The sequence below is a fragment of the Vipera berus genome (assembly GCF_964194415.1).
Source record: "Vipera berus genome assembly, chromosome: W".
Lineage (NCBI taxonomy): Eukaryota > Metazoa > Chordata > Lepidosauria > Squamata > Viperidae > Vipera > Vipera berus.
The window spans coordinates 24,124,243-24,147,744 of record NC_138210.1 but is presented as its reverse complement, the minus strand read 5'-3'; the positions used below and the strand labels follow the sequence as shown (position 1 = coordinate 24,147,744).

Genomic DNA, 23,502 nt, shown 5'->3' with positions numbered 1-23,502 from the left:
TTAAGGCTCTTATGAAAAGTCAGGAGGGTGGGATCAAATGTCACCACAAGGGCTAAAATGTTCCAAAGGGCAGGAGCCCTTAAATGAAAATTGAAATAGAATTAAAGTTAAAATTGGGAATGTATAAAGAGTATTTGGGGGGGGGGGTATTTAAAAAACTCAATATGGGAGCTGTGACCACTGAAACCTAATGGAGGAGACTCTTTTCATCATTTAGGTAAGTACACATGGAGTTGAATGGATGCTTGGCATAGAAAAGGATGATTTGAAAATTGAATTAGCAGCCACCTTCAAAGGATGTGTAACATGTGCTTAAGTGCATCTTTTCATTTTCATTCTGGAGGGCTTGGATTCCTTCAGAAAATATTCAGGATACCACCGTTAATATACACCGGCTGCATGTAAAGCGTAGCATAGGCTGGAAAAAAGCATGCGATGAGCTAGAGCTGCATCAACGTTTCCTTCGGGATGGTAGATTCTGGAAATCCAAAAGTGAGGATAAAGGAGAAGAGGAAGCAGAATCGAGCATTTCTTCTACCAGTAATGAGCAAGTGAGTAGATGGGTTAAGGGGTGTCAAACTCAATTTCATTGAGGGCTGCATCAGCATTGTGGCTGCCCTCGGGGGGCCAGGTGAGTGTGGCCAGGGTGGGCACGGCCTACTGGGTGGGCGTGGCCAGCTCTACATCATTCGCGTTAAGGGTACCTATGGGGGCCTGGGCAAGAGTGGGACAGATCTGAGGGTCTCTGGCAGAAGGAGATGGGACCAGGGCAAGTGCCAAGGCATGGTCCACTGGAGGAACCTCACTGTTCCTCTCAGGCCATGAGGAGGGGGGCCTGGATGGTGACATGGAGGTAAAATGTCCAGCCCAGCCCTCAAGCACTCGCGGCACTAAGCCCAGCCCCACTTCTCCAAGGGGGCGCCCAGCTGCACTTACCTCCTGCTCCTCAAGGTTGCTGCTGCTGTGCTTGCTCTCCTTAGCCAGGTTGCTCATGATGGGTATGAGGGCAAAGTCAAGAGGGAGACCCACTCCCTCTCCATGTGAGGAGACCTGGCTTTGTATCCAAAGCTTCCTTAGCAATAGCATGGGAGACCCCGCAGGATAGGCCAGGAGGAGGGGGCAAGGGGATGGTGAAAGGGCAGCAGGGAAGAACTAAGGCAGGACTTCCCTCAGACCCTCCCTCTCCTTCCTTCCTTCCTTCCTAAAAGTGGTGGGAAAATATTTGAGATGAGGGAGGGAGAAAAACAGGCAAGAAACACAGCTGGGGAAGTGTCATCCTTCGTGAGGAATGAAGAAATGCACCATGGTCTGGAAGTGGCTAGCACATGGCCCTCGCCTACTTCACATATCCAGCTTGGTGGGCTCTGGGGGAGGGGATGCCATGAGCAGCATGAGAGTCGATGTTACCTGTGCAATGCTGCCCAGCCCCTGGCCTGCCCGGTTTTGGTAGGCAGCAGGGTGCTCTCCTCACAGTGCTGAGAGGCTGAGCCAGGTGCCATGAATCTGAAGAGAAGCGCAATGCTGCCCAGCCCCTAGCCTGCCCGAAGTAGGCAGGGCCATGTGCTGGCCACTTCCAGGCCATGGTGCATTTCTTCATTCCTCACAAAGGGTGATACCTACCCAGTGTGTACCCAATGGGTGGGGCCAACACGGCAGGGGCTGGTCCCTCGCTGTTTCCAGACGGCCTTGTGGAGCTAAGACTTAATGCGTTTCAGCATAGATGGCCACCACGAAATTTTACATTGGCTCCTGGCTGGCCTTGGCCAGGGTCAAGGCAGTGGGGGGCCGTTCCCTCACTGTTTCCTGGATGGGTTCGCGGGCCACATGAAACCACTTCGCGGGCCGGATCTGGCCCCTGGGCCTTGTGTTTGACATGTCTGGGTTAAGTCATCCCAGCTAATAAAGACCAGTTGAAGTTGATAGGTAAAGCAGTTTCTTTAATCTGATTTCTTCTTATCAAAGATCTGAATACCCATATTTCAGTCATCTAGCAAACACCGCTCCAGATTCTGGTCCTCTGAACCTCCATCCTTTTTATTGTAAGGGTTTAGGCCAGGGGTCTTCAAGCTTGGCCCTTTTATGAATTGTGGACTTCAACTCCCAGAATTCCTCAGCCAGGCACACTGGCTGAGGAATTCTGGGAGTTGAAGTCCACAAGTCATAAAAGGACCAAGTTTGAAGACCCCTGATCTATTATAAACCACTGCAGTCATTGTCTCTGATCCATCCAGGATCAAATATCCTTGATTGATTCTTAATAAAACCTTTCCTTAAAATTATAACTGGGATCTTTCCAAACAATTGCATCTCATTCTCCACAGTCATACTGTACAGAGTAGCATTTCTGAAGCAGAGGACAAGCTATCATCCCACTTCTTCAGTCCATAACTTTGTTCAAGGTTTGTTCATATGAACTGATCCATAGATTTCAGGGCAGTAATAGTAATGGGTCTGTATATTCTGTCCATACACTACTTTTAATCACTGTATCTGATCTAAAGATTTGCAGCAATAACAATTCCACCCTGTTTTTTAGAATTGGCAGTTGTTTGTACCTGAAGTTTGTATAACTGTTTAAAATCTAACATATGTTATGGAAACCACTTTTCTCTTTCATTGTTTGGTTTTTTTAAATGCATAGTTTGTAGACTGATTCACATTGGGTTCAAATCCCAAAACAGTTTTGGAGTTTAGATTTCGTTTGCATTCTTGTTTTAGATGACTGAAACTAATACCTACTTTGCTGGGTTTGTTTCTCTGCCTGCTTTGTTCCAACTTCATTATAGAAACAAGTTAGAGCGTGCCTCTGTTCTGCTTTCTCAGATAAAAAATTCCAAGCTATCTTGGTAATGGACTTTTTCATGTAATCTAAAACATATGAGCATAGCAATTTAAGGGGTGAGGCACCTTGATATATAGGGACTTATATATTAATTTGAGCAGCTGGAATTTTACCAAATTTTGCAATTCAGTTTGTGGCCAAAAATAGTTGATGATCAACATTTATAAGTTGAATTTTTGAAATTTCAGTCAACATTTTTGCAACAAGAAATGAAAGACTGATTTCGTACTGACAATTCTAAATGAGTATTTCCTTTTTTATTTATTGCTATTGTTTCTTCATCCATTTCCCCAGCTAAAGGTTACTCAGGAGCCAAGAGCAAAGAAAGGAAGACGCAATCAAAGTGTGGAAACTAAAAAGGAAGTAAGGAACAGCTTGGCAATTAAATACATGCACTTGTGGGTGAGGGAGAAAACATTATTCAAGTATTTTTTCCTTCTGAATATTTACAAATTCATTTTATTCATGTTTTATGACTCAGAAAAGTGATTATCATTTCTTGAAAGAGGATATTTTAATTTGTTTTTATTTTCTTCATTTAAAAGTATTGTTTTAATTCATCTTTTATTCTTGTCGGATTCAAAGACCAGTCATCGCAGGGTGTCCCAAAATGTCTGTCTGCCTACGCAGAGTTTATTGTATTTATACAGTTTTAACAAGCAGGAAATAATGCACAGCAAAAGCATTGTTTATTGGTGTACTCCCTAGTCAATCTTAGAGAACATCCGAACATCCCAGCCAGGGCAGAGTTTCTCATATCTAGCTGGTTCCTGGCAGTCCTTGGCAGTGCTAATTGGAATGAGCTCATAGACATGTGGATAACAAGATACTAAGGCAGGCAGTTTTCTGCGCATGGTCCCTTCCTATCCTTGACCTCCATCTCTACATCTCACTCTTTTCTTTTTTGTTAGCCAAGGACTTGTAAAAAGGGTTAATGGAAGGTTCCTAATCAGGAGAGGAATATCCTTGCAATTGCTTATACAAGGCATATACCTGACTCTGAGGCAGTGTGGGAGGGGGTTTAGGGCAAAAAGCTGTGATACATATGTTGCAAAAGGAAGGGAGACACTGAACAAAACAGCACCCACCAATCAAAATAGCACAAATAATGACTAAATAGCGTAGGACATTTCCCAATAAATTTGTGGGTAGCCAAGCCCAAAGGCTCTCCCACCAAGATCCTAAAGTATCAATTTTCAAATCAGAGGCCAAATTGTGTAAAATATTGAGCTGGTGCTGGATGGTTCGTGATTCATCTGAAATGTTAAAATGACACATTCCTTCAAAACTTTCACAACCCAAATGCTGACACAGAAGCAAAGAATCAATAGCAGCATGATTTTGTAAAATACCTTTACAGCTAGTGGTTGATTGCTGAAATAGCTATAGAAGTAGCATTAATTGTTTTTGCCAAATTACACGCAACAGCATTAATGTTAAGATGAGCGCGAACAGCAAGCGCTGGCACACCCACTATAGATATAGCCAAAGCTACGTATTCTGCTTTATTAAGTAAAGCTGTTTCAGAGTCACAAGTGCTATCTAGCGTGACCCCACGTCGAGAACGGTTTGAGTGAATTTGCTGTTTGGAAAGCAAAACAGGAATCAACCGGCTGAGACAACACTGTGCTTCACTAATATTAGCAGGAATGTAATTAAAAGTTTCTTGACCACATGTAAAAAACCATCCTTGTGGAAGCCAAACATGAGCAAAATTAAAGGAAGTCTCCTCAAAAGCTGTACAATTTAAAACAGGTGAACTAATACGAAAACAGTGAGGTTTTTTACTTGAAGATGTACAATTAACTATTTTAGCGCATGTTATATTCTCAGGGACTGCTACTATCGGGGTGTGCAAAGCAATTACATCAGGGTGTATATCATAGGCAGTCAACCCCCAACTAGATATAGTCTCATAGTTAAAGTTTTTATTCAATAGAAATTTGCTCAAGCCAGTGAAGTTTTGAATTGCTGCAGAAGGGGTACAGACAGGGATCAGACATGTAGAAAGCAAATTTTCCATGTCATATGATTCAGATAAACAAAAGACTTCATTTTGTGTGATGTTAGCTAGCTGCACCCATAGGTTTTGCTTCATTCGCTGCTCAAGTGAATGTTTGGGTTAGATGACAGCTGCTGTCACTAAAGGGCAACAATAATCAAGCATAAACAAATAATGTCTAAGGAATTGGCAGTTAAAACCACAACAATGGCAGCGCATAAATTCTCGGGGGTTTGCTCCACAAGCTGCTATTGCAGCACTGCCTGCACTTTGGTGGTCAGGTTTTTCATATCTCCCCACGTTACTGGACGGCTGGTCTGGCAAGATCGTATTGGCCGCTGTGCCATCTGTAAAGTCATTTTGGCCATTTCTGGAACCAGATTCGGGGACTGGTGCCATGACATCCTTAGCTGGGCGAACACAACGTGCTGGAATCCACAAGAGTCCTGTAGGAGCAAGCACAGCAGCGTATCCTCCTCCCCAATTAATCAGTCATAAGTTATAATTATCCTCCCCTAACCATGTTTTGTCTGGTAATGCCCGATAATATACTAGAGGGGGAGGCAAACTTGTTTTCTGTTGAAAGTGTCTCTGATAAGCGGTCGAATTTTGAATAGAGACATTCAACTGATTTAAGGTAAATAAAACTTTTTTAACCTGTTGTGTTACCCACGACAAATTAGGTACCCGAGATCCCTCCTTTTTTATTTGTTTGTGAAAACAGTCCTTAAAGGACCGATTAGCACGTTCCACTATGGCTTGACCTGTGGAATTGTAGGGTAACCCATGAGTAAGAACAATATTCCAGGTTGTACAAAATTGCAAAAAGGCTGATGAAGAATAGGCCGGACCGTTATCAGTTTTTAAAGAGGAGGGTTTGCCCAAAGCAGTAATGGCTGAAAAAAGATGAGAAATAACATGATTAGCCATTTCCCCTTGTTGAGGTGTGGCTCAAAGTGCTCCTGAATAGGTATCAATAGATAAATGAATATACTTCCAGGGAGCCAAAGAAGGAACATGGGTGACATCCATTTGCCATAGTTGATTAGAGGCAAAACCACGGGGATTAACTCCCATGTCCCCCGAGGAAGATGCCCCAGAACATTGGGGACAGGATGAAACAATTTGCTTGGCTTGGTCAAGTGGAATATGGCAAGCTTGTGCCAGCCCCCTGGCATTTTGATGGAAAAAAGAGTGACTGAAGAAAGGATCTGAAAACAAAGTGGGTAAAACATGAACAGCAGCCTTCAGAAAGAGGTCCAGGAAGAGTCGAATGACTGCGTATGTGAGAAACAAAGTATAAATGCTTTCGGTCTTGTAGTAGTTGCTGCAAAGTTAAAAACAGAGCCATGAGATTGGAGTCGATCCTGGGTGTAATGTAAGCACCTGGAAGATTAAAAATAAGTTGACACACATAATGAGAGTCAGAGATTAAATTAAAAGGCTGTTGAGAAAAGGTATAAAAAGCTAAAATAGCAGCAGACAATTCTGAGTGTTGCGGGGACGACTGTATTGCAGTGTAGGACACCTTACATGTATCATCATAAGAATCCTTGTAAGCAATCACTCCCCTCATTCACCCTCCATCTGAAAAAAACAGTCGTAGCTTGCAAAAGCAGAGAAGATGAAAGCAATGAGCAGATAGGAAAAGAAGAAGTCATTAAACACACAAGTCGAGGATCTTTAGGCAAATGATATGCAATACAGCCCACATAGTCAGTTAAAGCACACTGAAGAGATAGGTTATTCTGAAAATAAAATCAGATTCCAGTCAGATGGAAACAAACTTCTGTCAAGTAGGTTAAAACTTACAAATCTAAACAAAACAATGCAGAGTAATTTCTTTTAAAACTCAAAAGATTTCAAAAAGAATTGTCCAAGAAGTACTGTCTCCTCCTTCCAGGAAAAAAAAACCTCCAAGCTGAAACTGCAAGAGTGGGTATTAAATTTCACATCCACCCTCCCTTTCTCAGACCAGAATTCTAAGCAGAGAGAAAAAAAACAGTTAAAACAACGAGCCCCCCCTTCTTCTGTCTCTCTCTCTCTCTCATTCTTAAAGTAACACAGCGGGGAGGGGGGGAGAAAGAGACTGGAGGGGGAAAAGAAAAGGTAAAAGGAATTTTACAAAAATCTCATCACTAAAAAAATAGCTTGCTCTTCTTCACATGCATTTTTCATAAACTCACTCACAGATCCCCCATAAAACTCTTCACATGCAAACACAACAATAAAACCAGCAATTTACTGTTCCTTTCACAGCATGGGACGGGGTGGGGGTGGTAGGGTTTTGAGGACTAAGACACACACATTTACACATCAGCAAATTAACTCATTCACGTCCATTCCAACTGCCGGCATAAACAATTTCACATACAAAAATTTCATTTCATACTTTCTCCAGGCAAACCAATCACTATTATTATAATTTCAGGGAGCTGTTTACAAGCCAATGAGCTCCTTGTTCCAAAACTCTTTTTGTTTGTTTGTTTTGAAATAAGGCCTTTTTGTTTATTGTTATCAGAGGGGATTTAGACCCTCTTCCAAGTCTTGGAATAACACAGAACAACTTAGACAGACATATATACACAGATACTAGTAAAACAACATTCATTTAGACATATGGCTTGTCCTGCAAGAAGCGAGAAAAATCAGGAGGTGATTCCAACCAAACATGGTTTTAAAGGGCCCTTTAATCATCTCCCATTTTTCTCACCATTCCAAGTCCAAGCTTAATGTTCCAAATGTACAAATATAAGTATATTACAAAACAAAACACACATCAATTTGGAGTTTGAGGCCAAAACAGACCTCCCCTTTTAATTAAAAGGAGAGGAACATTTATGGTTACTTACAATTTATCCCACCAACTTCAAAAGACAGTGGGGAAAGACTAAAAGGAATATTGAACCTGGGATCTTTTGTAGGTGTGAAGTGGGAGGTGTCCTCACCTCCGACAAAAGAATCAAATAGTCCAAAAAGCCAGATTAAAAGAAAAAGACAGAAAAAAACCCCTTGCTTTTGGTTTCAACCTCTGATAGAAAGGGCTGTGGGATGCTGCAGACATACCCCCCCCCGGATCTCGACATTCCCTTTTAAAATGACTGGGTTTTCCACAGTTATAACACTTTCCTTGAGGCTTGCTGCCTTGCGATAAAGCGGCTGCCAATAAATTGGTTTGACAAGAAGCTGTTCCTATATCCTGTAATCTGTTAACAAAATCAGGATACAGCTCAGTAGCCTTCTGCCTGATGTTAGAGAAGGCTTGATGAGGTTTGCCAGAAACAGGTATTGTTCCAAATGCTTGGTAAGAAACTTGTAAAGTAGCAGCTGGTAAAACAACTTGAGCATCAACTGAAGCAAAGGGACCAGACCCATCAGCAATTTCTTCTACATTCCTGCCCCCCCTTTTGCTAATTGTTCCTCTAAAATTTGCCTCATGGGGGTATACAATGGCTGTGAAGAAGCAGAAGAATTAACCTCTTCATGAGGAGCTGAAGGTTCAATTAAAGATGATTTAGGGGGAAAAATTTTATTTTATCATAATCAGGTGGAGGTTTTGTGGTCAATTGTTGTCCTGCCAAAGCATCAGAGCCAAATTTTTCTACTGCTTGACGGCATTTAAACCATAGATGTAATATCTGAACTGGAGCCCGGGGTTCAAGTTGTAAAGTATGCCGACTTCCGGTGGCTCCGCGGCGACGGAGGCAGCCTTCCCGGGCTGCCCGCGGCTCAGCTGAGTGATTTTCGCCCGAAACAGCACCGATCAGCTGTTCGGGCGAATTTGAAGCCCCCTCCTCGGGAGAAGAGGAGGGGGTGAGGCCCCAGGTAGGGGTTGAGTTCTCCGGGGCCGCCTGAGCTTGCAGCTTGGGCGGCCGAAGGATTGAACTCCCCCGTAGCCTGGGTCGCTCCCAGCTGGCCAGCGCCTCTGCTCCTGACTTTATGGAGCAGAGCCAGGCGTCTGCGACCACCCCTGCCTGAAGGAAGGACTATGGAATAAAAAGAGCAGGCAGAGCGGTACAAGAGGAAAAGGTGAAGAGGATTATTTTATTCTACTCTCGAGCTTGATGGACTTTTTAAACTCTAAGTGAAAGTGCGTCACAATTGAAAGTAAAAGATGGCGGCTAAACCTCCCCCTAAAACTCTTCGGAGTGCTGGAACTTCCCCGGTGCAACAATCATCATTGCAGGCATTGCATCCTCCTGATGTAGTGACATCGAAGGACTTACAAGTTGCTCTTGAAAAACATACCCAGGTAATCTTGGAATCAATTTTGGAATCAATGGGTGATAAATTTGCACAGATGGAGGAGAAATTGAAGAAGTTGGAGGAGAGAATGGAGGAGAGGATGGAACAGAAGTACAGGGTGATGAAGGTAGACATTTTGTCATCAGTGTATAAAGTGGCTGAATGTGTGGAAGATTTGGATGAAAAAGTTAAAGATTCGACTCAAAAGAATGCCATATTAGAAGCAAAAGTATTGGAGAATGAAGATTTAAGACACAAAATGGATAAAGAATTGAGTCTTGCTCAATATTTCCAGATGCAGTTTGCCATTAGAATCAGAGGTTTAAAGGAGAATATTAAGGAAGATCTAAAGCAGCTGGTTTCTGAGGCTCTCGAAGTGGTATTGAATCAGCCAGCATCTGAAATAAAAGGAGGCATGGATAAAGTGTATCGTGTGAACTCATGGATTGCTAGACAGAGAAAGTTGCCTAGAGATGTGGTGGTTTATTTTACAAAAAGGGAAATTAGAGATGAAGTTATACAAGCTGCCTATGATACTAAGGTCGTGATTGCTGATCAAGAAGTTCTGGTTCTAAAAGAAATTCCTCCAAAGATTTTAAGGAGAAGGAAGGATTTTACATTTCTTGTGCAAGAGCTCAAGCAACGAGATATAAGGTTCAGATGGGAGATTCCAGCGGGGTTGATGGTGATGCATGAAGGTAAAAGGTACCGTCTGGTCACTGTGATGCAAGCGCGTGATTTTTACAATAATGTTTTAAAAGCAACCCCATTAACACTTCTGGAAGCTGCAAAGGGATCTGGAGAAGGAGAATATCAAGAGGTTGAAGATGGACAGACAGAGGAGAATGGTGCTGGAGGAGATCAAGTTATAACACTTTTGGATGATCCCAGAGAACAGAGGGTGACGCGTGCTGCTTTAAAACGATCAAAAAAGATAAAAGAACAAGATCAGCAGAAGTCTATGGAACTTTCACAACGTACTTACAGTCAAGTAGTGGGAGGTGGGAAAAGATTTGGGTGAGGAATGTAAAATTTATACAAGTTTGAAATCTAAGAGAGAATTTTTATAAAATGTTTTATAGATGGTATTTAGATTTTAAAAAGCTAAGCATGTATCTGAATTATTAGCCTAAATGTTGGAGGTGTGGTGATAAAGATGTAATATATTTTCATATTTTCATATATGGTAGACTTGTAAAAAGGTCAAGGCTTTTTGGATAAAAGCCTGATGGAATATACTAAGTTGATGTTGAATTTAATTACGGGGATAGTACTGGAAAGAGGAACTGCCGACTATAGAGGAGTGGATTTTAAAGGTTTCTGACCTGGTCGAAATGGTGAAGATTTCGGCCTATTTGAAAGATTACTCGCAGGAACGTTATATTATGGAAGGGAGAAAATGGCTTGGGTTTATTCAGAACAAGTATAGGGTTAAGAAGTTTTATATTTGAATAAGTCTTCTTTCTTTGTTTTTTTTTCCTATATTAGTTTTTTTATATATATTTATATATATTTAATATTACTAAGGTTTGTTTTATCCTATATAAGCTAGAGAGTGATAGATTTTAGAGTTTATGGTTGTTAGTATATGGTTGTTTATGATTGTTTTTTTTTATATATACCTTGTATTTAGCTCTGGGAAGTCGGGGGGGGGGAGGGGGGGAGGGGGGAGAGGAAGGGGGGGAGGGAGAAGGGGGGGAGGGGGGATTTTTTAAGGGAAAAATTGTATGTAAAACTTTTCAATAAAAAAAAAAAAGTTGTAAAGTATGCCCTATCTTTACCCATTCCTGTAAATGGAGCATCCCGCGCTCCAGATACCAAGGACAATGTTTCCCTATCTCTCCAATGAGCTTCTTTATCTCTGCCTCATGTGCTTTAAGCCCTGACTTTTGTAGCAGGAAGTGAAGTTCCTCTACATGCTGCTGCTGTTGGTGAGATAGATTGCAACCCATACTTACCTCTGAGGGGTCCCGTAGGACGAAGGTACCTTGGAGTCTATTCCAGACGAAGGTAAATATGTTGAAAGTTGCTCTCCTGGAGGAAAGTCCCTGTTCCAAATCTCTTTTTGTTAGTTTGTTTGTTTTTAAAGATTTATTGTTCAGGGCGCCAGCTGTCGGATTCAAAGACCAGTCATCACAGGGTGTCCCAAAATGTCTGTCTGCCTACGCAGAGTTTATTGTATTTATACAGTTTTAACAAGCAGGACATAACGCACAGCAAAAGCATTGTTTATTGATGTACTCCCTAGACAATCTTAGAGAACATCTGAACATCCCAGACAGGGCAGAGTCTCTCATATCTAGCTGGTAACTGGAAGTCCTTGGCAGTGCTAATTGGAATGAGCTCACAGACATGCGGATAACAAGATACTGAGGCAGGCAGTTTTCTGCACACAGTCTAATAATAATAATAATAATAATAATAATAATAATAATAATAATAATAATAATAATAATAATAATAATAATAATAATAATAATAATAATAAGAAGAAGAAGAAGAAGAAGAAGAAGAAGAAGAAGAAGAAGAAGAAGAAGAAGAAGAAGAAGAAGAAAGTAGTTGGAAGGGACCTTGGAGGTCATCTAGTCCAACCCCCTGCTCAGGCAGGAAACCCTATACCATTTCAGGCAAATGGCTGTCCAGTCTCTTCTTAAAAGCCTCCAGTGTTGGAGCATTCACCACCTCTGGAGGCAGGTTGTTCCACTGGTTAATTGTTCTAACTGTCGGGAAGTTTCTCCTTAGTTCTAGGTTGCTTCTCTCCTTGACTAGTTTCCATCCATGGCTTCTTGTCCTGCTTTCAGGTGCTTTGGAGAATAGCTTGACTCCCTCTTCTTTGTGGCAGCCCCTGAGATATTGGAACACTGCATATCCTTGACCTCCATCTCTACAATTCTAGTGATATTATCCAAATTGGATCTTTCTTATAATTTGCAGTATTCATTTGGAATGGATTCCAACTCATTTATCCTTAATAGAGATGGAATGTAAGACTATAAGTTTCCATGCAGGTTCTTGTCTTCTGCCTAACTGTAACTTAGATGTGCCAGTTTTAACTTTAGAATATTTTTGTTTGGACCAGTTGGCAGAAAGAAGGAAAAAACTGATGTGTACATTCCAAATATATGCGCACACCTATTGAACTGTTGAGTATCTTCAGAGAGGCCTAGATACCTATTCTGCAAGGTTACAATGCTAGTTAATGGAGATGTGCAAAGCTCAGTAATTTGGAAACAGAAGTCTTATTACTAAGTAATGATATTTTATAATGCATACAGTATGCACAGTTTTTGGTGCTCTCTGAGCTTGGTTGTTTTCTTGCAGACATTTCATTACCCAACTAGGTAACTAGTGCTGCATTGATGATGTTGCCTAGTTGGGTAATGAAATGTCTGCAAGAAAACAGCCAAGCTCAGAGAGCACCAAGGATTGCACAGTTCAACCCAGAACTACAAATATTCTCTTCTATTGGTACCATAATGCATATAATTTTTCCCTTTGTGTGAAATGGTAGAGTCCTTGGCATGATTATGACTTAATTGTATGACACAGCATTACATTTTTGTCTTTAAAGGACACCACAGTTAGCTTTTACCTAACTAATATTTATAATTGATTCAATACACACATTTCAGTCTTTGTCTCTCTGAGCTAAATGGTTGTAGTTCTTTTCATTGGCCATTGTAGTGACACCTTCTTTGTTATGTTAGGAGCCAGAGCCTGAAACGGAAGCAGTGAGTTCAAGTCAGGAAATCCCCACAATGTGTCAACCCACTGAAAAAATTTCAGTCTCAACCCAGACCAAGAAACTAAGTGCCTCTTCCCCTAAAATGCTGCACCGGAGCACCCAGACGAATAACGATGGCGTGTGTCAAAACATGTGCCACGAGAAATACACCAAAATCTTCAGCGACTTCAAGGATAGAATCAAGGCTGATCACAAGAGAGAAATAGAGAGGGTTGTGCGGGAAGCTATTGAGAAGGTAACTGTGAGTTTAATGGGAGGTTGAGAATATTCTAATTAATCCTAATTATTCATAGTTACTAAAATTTGCTTCCATACATACGTCTTTTCATTCATTCTGTCCTGGAAGGTAGCCACTCTTCTGTAGAAGGGTGATAATCCCCTGGCTGATCACAGTGCAATTATATTCTTCTACAATTGATCATATTAGAAAAGAAGTCCATTGCCCCACTGCAAGCGTTTTGTGGTTGTGTGAGGAGGGACAGGGGAGGGCAGAAAGGCTCATGACAACATTGGGAGAGTGGCATAAATTTTATTCTTCCTGCATGTTGTGTTGTGATGCAAAATGACACAAGTGTTTACTATATGTGATTTGTGCAAAGACATCTTGATGTACCCATCACTTTGTTATCACTGGGGATTCTACTGGATGCCTACGACTCATGCGTGATCTCTGATAAAGGCACAGTACAGGATTCCATGTTGAAAATCTGAGCCGAATTTGCGCTTAACGCTAAGCCACTCTGTGGTCTGTGTTCTGTTTAATGTGACCTATGAACCCGCCCTGGAAAGGAATCTATCATTTATCTTTTGCCATGAAGCATGATGTATATCCACAGTTTATCAGTTTATCCATCTTGGCTGATTCTAACAATGACTTGTAATTGGGGAAGAAGGTATTGGGTATGTTCAGACACCATACTGAATGCAAAGCAAACAAACCAAAACTGTGGCTTAATTTGTATGTACTTAATATAGCTGCCCAACTTGAACAGTGCAACTCTGTGCAGGCTATAAAAGACCAGTAAACAAAACAAAAAAACAGTATCAACTAAAAATGATGCAAACAATCAACAACCAGAAACTCAATTTATTGCACTTTCAGACAGTTGATCTAATCATCCAGATCCAAATGGCCAAGGCAGAAAGCAATATTTTAACTGTCTTCCTAAAGTCCTGCAGGACAGCCCACTGTATGTTGTGGGAGGGATTGTTGCAGAGGGAAGGAACTGCCACAGAAAAGACACACCTCCTAAATCTCATAAGGCGATATTATTTCAAGGAGAGGACCCAGAGTGTGCTCACTTATTTAAAGCATGTAGAAAGGAGCAGATGCTGTTGGGAGAAAGCAGGACTTTAAATAGGCCATCCCTGTGCCATGTAGGGTTTATAGGTGATTATCAACAACTTGAATTATGCCCAGAAGCCTAGAGGAAGTTAGTGTAGCTTGCACACTAGTGGTGTTACGTGGGCATATCAAAGAATGCCCATAACTGCCCATGCCGCTGCATTTTGTCCATTTCTTCTGGGTTCTGGCAGCAGGAATCAAGAAAACAAACCAAAGGTTGATTAAGCAAGGACTAATTGCTTGGTTGATATGCAAGACTGACACTGTCTTCTTCCAGGAAGGGTAAGAGTTCAGGTTGTAAGATTTTCTAAGGTTACATCTGCTGACACCTGCAAGAGAAAGGGTCTTTTTTAAACTGAAGCAAATCATCTAGTGGTAGCACTCACCTGCTGCATTACAGATGCTGAAGCCACATTTTATATCCCCCTGCATTTGTGCAGATCACTTGAATTTCTAACGTGCAGATAGTATTTATTTTTATCCCTGTAGGAGATGACCAAGCAGAGCCCAAGGGCGGGGTCAAACATATCATCAGTTTGGACTCGCTATGCCCCCGTATGGGACCTACAGTAAGTCCAGTCCCCCTTGAAGTCTGTTGACTCTTATCTGGCACCAATAGCAATAGCAATAGCACTTAGACTTATATACTGCTTCACAGTGCTTTACAGCCCTGTCTAAGTTTACAGAGTCAGTATATTGCCCCCAACAATCTGGGTCCTCATTTTAATGACCTCGGAAGGATGGAAGGCTGAGTCAACCTTGAGCCGTTCAGAATCGAACTCCTGAAATGAGCAGTGAGTTAGCCTGCAGTGTTGGATTCTAACCACTGCACCACCATGGCTCTTACAATTCGTCTTGACCATTAATAGATCAGATTCTTGTGTATAGGTTGCATAGAATAAACTCATAGTGCTTTTGAACTCTATCCAGGCTCCTGATTTCCTGTGCCTGACAATTCCACCTTTATTGTTTTTATAAATAACTCAAGGTGGTGAACATACCCAATATTCCTTCCTCCTCCTATTTTTCCCACAACAACACTGTGAGGTAGATTGGGGTGAGAGTAACTGAAAGTCACCCAGCCAGCTTTCATGCCTAAGGTGGAACTAGAACTCACAGTCTCACAGTTTCTATCCTGGTACCTTAACCACTAGACCAAACTGGTGCAGCAATACAGTCTGGGGAAGTTCAGCATTTTTTGCTGTGGAGGACTGAACACATCTGACCTTTAGCCAAGCCACATGGTGGCTTCACCCCAGTGTCACCAGTGATTCCTTCTCTTTCAAATTGCAGCCCTGGAATATTTCAAGGTGAGTACTAGTGGATCTCTTTCCAATTGGATGGATTTTGGCTCCTTGGGAATCAAGTGACTTTGTGTTAAGAGCAACTGGGCGTGGGTTATGCTGCACAAGGTGTTTTTGGAGAAAGAAAGTGTTGTGTAGTGGGTCCGATGCAAGGAAGAGACGCCAGCCGGAGTACGAGTTCAGCTCTTTATTGTGGGGGGGTTCGTACTGAAGAACAAGGGCTACCTGGCCTCCTTATATACCTGGCCAGGTAGGCAGCTAGCCAATGGGGTTGGCCCTAGGTTTCCCGCCGAAACTGGGTTTCCCGCCAGAACCGTCCAGACCAACGCCCCCTGGTGGCTGCTGCTATGCAGAGGCTGTACCTGGATACATAATACCCCTCCCCCCTTAGAGAAGAACCACCTAGTAACTATAGCACACACATAACTATTTACACAACAACATAATGTATAACAGTGAGTTGATGTCACTTGCACACATAGTCTGCTAGGTATGCAGGTGTCCTGTGGGGCCTGGTGGACCGCCTGGGTGTGGCGACTCCCTGGTCCATCCTGTCTGGCTCACGAAGTTCTTGCACTGGGTCAGGTCCGGCTGCCCGGTTCCTGCCGCCAATGATGCCCTGCTGCTGCCGGGCTGGTTGTAGGAGGCCATCTTCCTCCAGTTCAGGGTTTGTGTGGTTTCCCGTCGGTCTGGCCTCTTCTGGGGTGTGATTGTCAGATTGGGCGTGTGAGGTGCACTCAGGGACCCTTCCTCTGAGCTGGTCTATATGATGCCTGATGTGTCGATCCCCCTCCACCCCTACAATGTAGGATAGGGGCCCCGTTTTGTCAACCACTGTCCCTGGAATCCATGTGTGTCCTGCCCCATAGTTCCTTGCCCAAACCAGGTCCCCCACGTTCAGTACCCTATGTGATGTGGGCCTGTCTGTGTCCGCTGCTGCACGGTCAGGGTGCAACCGGTCAAGCTTGGTGATGAGGCGCTGTCCCCATTGTACTTCTGCTGGGCTCTTCCCGGTGGCAACGCACGGTGTGGTGTGTTGGGCGAGCAGAAATTTTGCCAGTCTGTGATGCCAGTCCCCGCTGATGATGCGCTGGAGTGCGTCCTTGGTCGTCCTTACCATCCGTTCAGCTTGCCCGTTAGTCGATGGGTGGAAGGGCGCGGAGGTGGCGTGTTTAATCCAATTCGCCTTCAAGATCGCCTGGAAATCATTAGCGGTAAACTGAGGCCCGTTATCTGATACAATGACGTCGGGGAGGCCGTGTGTGGCAAAGAGAGTTCTGAGCACCTGGATTGTCCTAGCCAAGGTCATGTTGGGAACAGGGACTACCTCCAACCACTTGGAGTGGCTGTCCACTACCACTAAGAACAGTTGGCCCTGGAATGGCCCTGCATAGTCAATGTGGATGTGGGACGAGGGTGTGTGTGTGGCCTCCCACCTGTGTACTAGTGCGTGGGGCATTTCTGGCCTGGATCTCTGGCACGTGTAACAGGCCTTGACCCATTCCTCAATGTCCTTGTCCAGCCCTGGCCACCAGAGGTAGCTTCTGGCCAGTGCCTTCATCCTAACCACCCCCGGGTGTCCCTCATGTAAGGATTCCAATACCCTGCCCCGGGCTGCGGTGGGGATAATGACCCTGCTTCCCCAGAGGAGGCAACCCCTGTGCGTGGAGAGCTCGTGACGCCTGGTGAAATAGGCCTGGAACTCAGGCCCCGGGGACTTGTCCTGCCACCCTGTGCAAACCCATGAGTGTACCCTGCTCATGATGTTGTCAGTGGCTGTGTTGCTGGCAATGTCCTTGGCATGAACTGGGCATTCTGGTAATTCCTGCAGAGCTAGGATCTGCATTGCTGGTGCCGGGTCTGGTTCAGTGGTGTCAAGGGGTAGCCTACTTAAGCCGTCTGCGCGGCCCATCTCCTTCCCTGGCTTGTGCACCAGCTTGCAATTGTAAGGTGCAAGGAAGATGGACCACCGGAGCATTCTGGGAGACAGAATTTGGGGTGTCTGCTTGTCCGTTGTGAACAGGCCCAGGAGTGGTTTGTGGTCTGTGTAGACAGTGAACTCCCTGCCATAGAGATAATCGTGGAACTTTTTATTTCCTGCCACGATTGCCAGGGCTTCCCTATCAATTTGGGCGTAGTTCCTTTCTGCTCCAGACAGCGTCCTGGAATAGTAGGCAATGGGAATTTGGGCCCCGTTAGGCTCAAGGTGACTGAGAACTGCACCCACGCCATAAGGGGATGCATCACACACAATGCATATGGGCTTTGTTTCTATGAAGTGCGTTACTTTGGACTTGTCAGACAGGAGTGCCTTTAATGCTCTAAAGCTTTGCTCATGGATGGAAGTCCAGGCCCATGCTGCCTTTTTGTCCAGCAACCTGTGAAGTGGCTCTGCCATGGCTGCCTTGTGTGGGAGAAATGTATGATAGAAATTGAGCAGGCCCAGGAATGCCTGTAGCTCTGCCTTGTTCTTGGGTGTGGGTGCCAGTTTGATCGCCCTAACCTTGGACTCTGTGGGGTGGATTCCCTTGGCATCTACCCTGAATCCCAAAAATTCTGTGGAGGGAAGACCTATGCTGCACTTCTCCCTCTTTAGTTTGAGGCCAGCTGTGCGCAGTCTGGATAGTACCTCCCTCAGCCTACCTGCCAGCTCTTCTGCTGATGCTCCTGCAATCAGGACGTCATCGAAATAAGGGCAGACCCCTGGGATGCCCCTGAGTGTTTTCTCCATAATTTCCTGGAAAATGCCAGGAGCTACGCTGATCCCAAACTGCAGCCTGTTCACCCGGAACGCCCCCCTGTGAGTTACTATTGTCTGAGTGTCAGCTGTTGCCCTAGTAACCATGAGTTGCTGGTACACCTGCGCAAGATCGAGCCTTTCAAAAATGGCGCCGCCTTGGAGGGAAGCGAGAACGTGGCTGACCGTGGGGACCGGGTAAGTGTGCGGGTTTAGGGCGCGGTTCACCGAGCACTTGTAGTCGGCGCAGATCCTTTTCTCCCCATTGGACTTCAGCGGGGTAACGATTGGGGTTTCCCACTCCCCCCCATCTACGGGCTCTAAGATTCCCTGGGCCACCAGCTTATCCAGTTCGCACTCGATTTTGTGTTTGAGCGCGAAGGGGACTTGCTGCGGCCGTACCCTAACGGGGGAAACGTTCGGGTTTAGTTTGAACGAGATGGGGGGCCCTGTGTACCTGCCCAGCATCCCATCAAAGACGTCTGCGAACTCTTTGCTGATGGCCTCGATGGAGTCTCCCTGGATCCGGTGGATCCCGGAGACTGTGATTCCCAGGGCCTCAAACCAGTCTAGGCCGACTAGGCTGGCTCTCCGGCCCTCTACCACTACATCCTCCAGGTGCTCTTCACGACCCTTAAACCCCACCGAAACGGTAGCCTCCCCCCTTACCTTGACCGGCGAATTCTGGAAATCGGTCAGGGTTAAATTTGTAGGCCGTAATTTAATCCGCTGCTTGCTCCGGCTATTGATATGGTTAAGGGTCTCGTCTGAAATGACGGAGACCGCTGATCCAGAGTCAAGCTCCATGCTGCAGGGAATGCCCTGCAAGCGGATTGTTAATCTAATTATGGGGTTGAGCAGCCAGCGGCTACCCGTATGGTGGATTGCCAGCCGGCTCTTAACGCAGCCAATTCGTGATTTGGTTGGGGCCCCAGTACCTTCGAACGGCGATTCCTCCGGGCTCAGCTCGTGGATTTCTTCTCAGGGGCGGCGGCTACAACAGACCGCGGCTATGTGGCCAGTTTTCTTGCAGGCCCGACACGTGGCCGACCGGAACTTGCAGAGGCTGTGCACGTGGTTCCCGCCGCAGCCTGCCCACTTCTGTGAATTGGGGTTGTTGCTCGCCGGCTTGGGCTTGTCTGGGCATCCGCCTCGGTGGTCAGGGGTTGGCTTCCATTGGAGGAGGTCGATGCTCTGCTCATCCTCGGTCGTGGCAACCTGCCGGTGGATGCTGACCACCTGGCTGCCGGTTCTGGTCTCCTGGACTGCTTGGAAGGCCCCGCAGGCCGCTTCGTGGGCCAGGATGGCGTCTTCGGCTTCCTGGAGTGAAACCTCCTCTTTTTCGAACAGGCACTCTTGCAGCCGCCTGTCTCGTAGGGCGCAAACCAGCCTGTCCCGTAGCCGCTCCTCCAAGTTCGAAAACTTGCAGGCGACGGCAGCTTCTCGGAGAGCGTCGAGGAATTCAGCTCCGGACTCGTCGGGACGCTGGTCCCTCTTTTCGAACTGCGACCTCGTGGCCAATTTGGACCGCCGGGGCTGGAAGTTGGCGTTGAGCTTGGCAACGAGGTCCCGGTAAGAGATGGTATTGATGGCTTCTGGGGCGAACAGGTTCGCGGCGATCTCAAGGAGTGCAGGTCCCCCGAGGCAGAGCAGGGCTGCCGCCTTCGCGCCGTCCTCCGAGATCTGGTTGAACCGCATGTACAGCTCGGTGTGTGCCAGGTACCGGGCCCATGTCTCGGGGCGGCGGGTGACAAACTCGCGGGGCTGTCTGGCCCGTGCAATCGCGTGGTTGGTTGTGGGTCTTGAGTCGCGGTTGCGGTAACCGGAGTGGTCCGGGTGGCTGGCGGTCGTGTCGGAGGAAGGAGGAAGGGAAAATGCCCCTTTACCGTCAGCTCGCGGTGCGTTCCCCCTAGTGACTTCAGCTCTTCTGTCGGCAGTATCCCACCTTCGTCGCCACTGTTGTGTAGTGGGTCCGACGCAAGGAAGAGACGCCAGCCGGAGTACGAGTTCAGCTCTTTATTGTGTGTGGGGGGGTTCGTACTGAAGAACAAGGGCTACCTGGCCTCCTTATATACCTGGCCAGGTAGGCGGCTAGCCAATGGGGTTGGCCCTAGGTTTCCCGCCGAAACTGGGTTTCCCGCCAGAACCGTCCAGACCAATGCCCCCTGGTGGCTGCTGCTATGCAGAGGCTGTACCTGGATACATAACAGAAAGAGTTTGAAGCACCATTACTGGCCATCCACTCACCTGCTTTTTAAAATTCCAGCTGCGTATGGAAATGGAGGAGGAAAAAAGGCAGGCTGTAAACAGAGCAGTTGCAAATATGCAGACTGAGTGTGACCGAAAGACAAAGCAGGTGAAGGAGAAATGCAAGGAGGAACATTTAGAAGAAGTTAAGAAGCTAGCCAGTCAGCACAAGCAGCTGATCTCTCAAACCAAGAAGAAACAATGGGTAAGCAGCACTACTGGTGGATTGGTTCCCTGTGCCGTGTCTTCTGTGTTCCTAACTGTACTGGGGGTATTTCATAATAAAATTTGGGGATGAAGGGACAACTTCCACCAATCCTTTGGAGAGATTAAAGGAGTTTACTTCCCTTCCATACTTCTGCTGTCTCTGTGCTCTTAGCTTTCCATTTGTTGATTTTTCTGATTAATTTACTTATGTCATGTATACCTTTCCTTTCTTCCATGAGCTCCAGGAGGCACACATACAGGTGAAACTCGAAAAATTAGAATATCGTGCAAAAGTTCATTTATTTCAGTAATGCAACTTAAAAGGGGAAACTAATATATGAGATAGACTCATTACATGCAAAGCAAGATAGTTCAAGCTGTGATTTGTCATAATTGTGATGATTATGGCTTACAGCTCATGAAAACCCCAAATCCACAATCTCAGAAAATTAGAATATTGTGAAAAGGTGCAATATTCTAGGCTCAAAGTGTCCCACTCTAATCAGCTAATTAAGCCATAACACCTGCAAAGGGTTCCTGAGCCTTTAAATGGTCTCTCAGTCTGGTTCAGTAGGAATCACAATTACGGGGAAGACTGCAGGGATGACCGCAGCCTGGAGAGGATTGTCAGGAAAAGGCCATTCAAAAGTGTTGGGGACTTTCACAAGGAGTGGACTGAGGCTGGAGTCAGTGCATCAAGAGCCACCACACAGAGACAGATCCTGGACATGGGCTTCAAATGTCGTATTCCTCTTGTCAAGCCGCTCCTGAACAACAAACAACATCAGAATCGTCTTACCTGGGCTAAAGAAAAACAGACCTGGTCTGTTGCTCAGTGGTAAAGTCCTCTTTTCTGATGAGAGCAAGTTTTGCATCTCATTTGGAAACCAAGGACCCAGAGTCTGGAGGAAGAATGGAGAGGCACACACTGCAAGATGCTTGAAGTCCAGTGTGAAGTTTCCACAGTCTGTGTTGATTTGGGGAGCCATGTCATCTGCTGGTGTTGGTCCACTGTGCTTCATTAAGTCCAGGGTCAACGCAGCCGTCTACCAGGAGATTTTGGAGCACTTCATGCTTCCTTCCGCAGACGAGCTTTATGGGGATGCTGACTTCATTTTCCAGCAGGACTTGGCACCTGCCCACACTGCCAAAAGCACCAAAACCTGGTTCAATGACCGTGGGATTACTGTGTTTGATTGGCCAGCAAACTCGCCTGACCTGAACCCCATAGAGAATCTATGGGGCATTGCCAAGAGAAAGATGAGAGACATGAAACCGAACAATGCAGAAGAGCTGAAAGCCGCTATTGAAGCATCCTGGTCTTCCATAACACCTCAGCAGTGCCACAGGCTGATAGCTTCCATGCCACGCCGCATTGAGGCAGTAATTGCTGCAAAAGGGGCCCAAACCAAGTACTGAGTACATATACATGCTTATACTTTTCAGAGGTCCGATATTGTTCTATGTACACTCCTTGTTTTATTGATTGCATGTAATATTCTAATTTTCTGAGATTGTGGATTTGGGGTTTTCATGAGCTGTATGCCATAATCATCGCAATTATGACAAATCACGGCTTGAACTATCTTGCTTTGCATGTAATGAGTCTATCTCATGTATTAGTTTCCCCTTTTAAGTTGTATTACTGAAATAAATGAACTTTTGCACAATATTCTAATTTTTCGAGTTTCACCTGTACATTTAATAAATAGTTTCCCACTGTTAATTTCTACCAGCTATATGGCCATGGCTGGGCATTATGGGGTTGAAGTAAAATAAATCCACATATCTGGACATTGCCAAGTTGGTGCCAATGGGGATTAAAGCATGAGTGTATTGTGTAAATCCTGTGCCACCAAATGGGATGTGGTGGTTTTGGAGGTAGTTTGTAGGAAACCATCCCACAAAGAATTAAGGAGAATTTAAGGGGGGGGAGGAGGAGGAGGAGGTTATGAAGGAGTGGTTCTGCCTCATGATTATTTTTCCCCTCTCTCCCTTCAGTGCTACAACTGTGAAGAGGAGGCCATGTATCACTGCTGTTGGAACACTTCCTATTGCTCTATCAAGTGTCAGCAGGAGCACTGGCATGCCGAGCACAAACGTACCTGTCGTCGGAAAAGATGAAAGCTTCCTCACCCCACCAAGTTATTGCCCTGATTCAGTGCTCTCCTCTAACTCAGCAGATGCTGGAGATCTTCTCTGGTTTTTCATCTTGATTTCCAAAGGGTCAGAATTAATGTAAATTCATTCCCATTTATTATTATTATTGCACCAGCCTTTTCGTAAATAAATGTTTGCACAGTTAAATTTCAGTCCTGTGTTTTCACACTCTGCTTCGGACTGTCATCTCCTTGTGGCCCTCTTTTCCCTTCTTTTTGTCAGGAAGGCAATTCAGATCTCCACTGAAGCACATTACTTTTTGATAAATTTTAACTGAGGGAATTTATTGCATTTTCAGCAAATTAAAAAAAGTTTTTTAGGATTCAAAGAGACAAAGGTGACAGGAACATTTTAAAGAGATCTGAATGTAAGAAATTTAAAAACATGTAAAAAAAGCATACTACCTGGATATAACAGATGTTAATCATTCAAACTGTTTTTCTTCAGCTTAATTTACTGCTTCAAGGCATTATCTGTTGGCTTGTACCAGTGGGTATCCAACTGAATTTTGGGAACAGGGTTTACACCACAGGTGGTAGTCCTGCCACTTTCTAATGTTCCTTTCCTAATTGTGTTTGTTTCATTATTATTTTTCTTCAATATTTAGCTTTTATAATGAAAATATTAGCTTTGATCTTATTGTTTAAAAATCACCAAGGACTAGGGTA

The 23,502-nt window shown here is 44.8% G+C and overlaps 1 protein-coding gene across 7 annotated transcripts in view; it reads left to right on the top strand.

The window, feature by feature from the left end:
* Nucleotides 1-23,087, top strand: part of LOC308676210 (zinc finger MYND domain-containing protein 11-like) — a gene marked incomplete at its 5' end in the record, with an annotated part of 221,583 nt that extends 198,496 nt beyond the window's left edge. For 5 of the 7 annotated variants that reach the window (XM_081341992.1, XM_081341993.1, XM_081341991.1 and 2 more), the window contains 5 exons: nt 344-551; nt 3,137-3,205; nt 12,797-13,069; nt 20,487-20,672; nt 22,676-23,087. In XM_081341992.1, the coding sequence (XP_081198118.1) occupies nt 344-551; nt 3,137-3,205; nt 12,797-13,069; nt 20,487-20,672; nt 22,676-22,798 (859 nt within the window). In that variant the 3' untranslated portion in view covers nt 22,799-23,087. The remainder of the gene's footprint in view (nt 1-343; nt 552-3,136; nt 3,206-12,796; nt 13,070-20,486; nt 20,673-22,675) is intronic. The other 2 variants (XM_081341990.1, XM_081341988.1) reach the window with 1 other exon arrangement.
* Between the last annotated feature and the right edge of the window lie 415 nt (nt 23,088-23,502).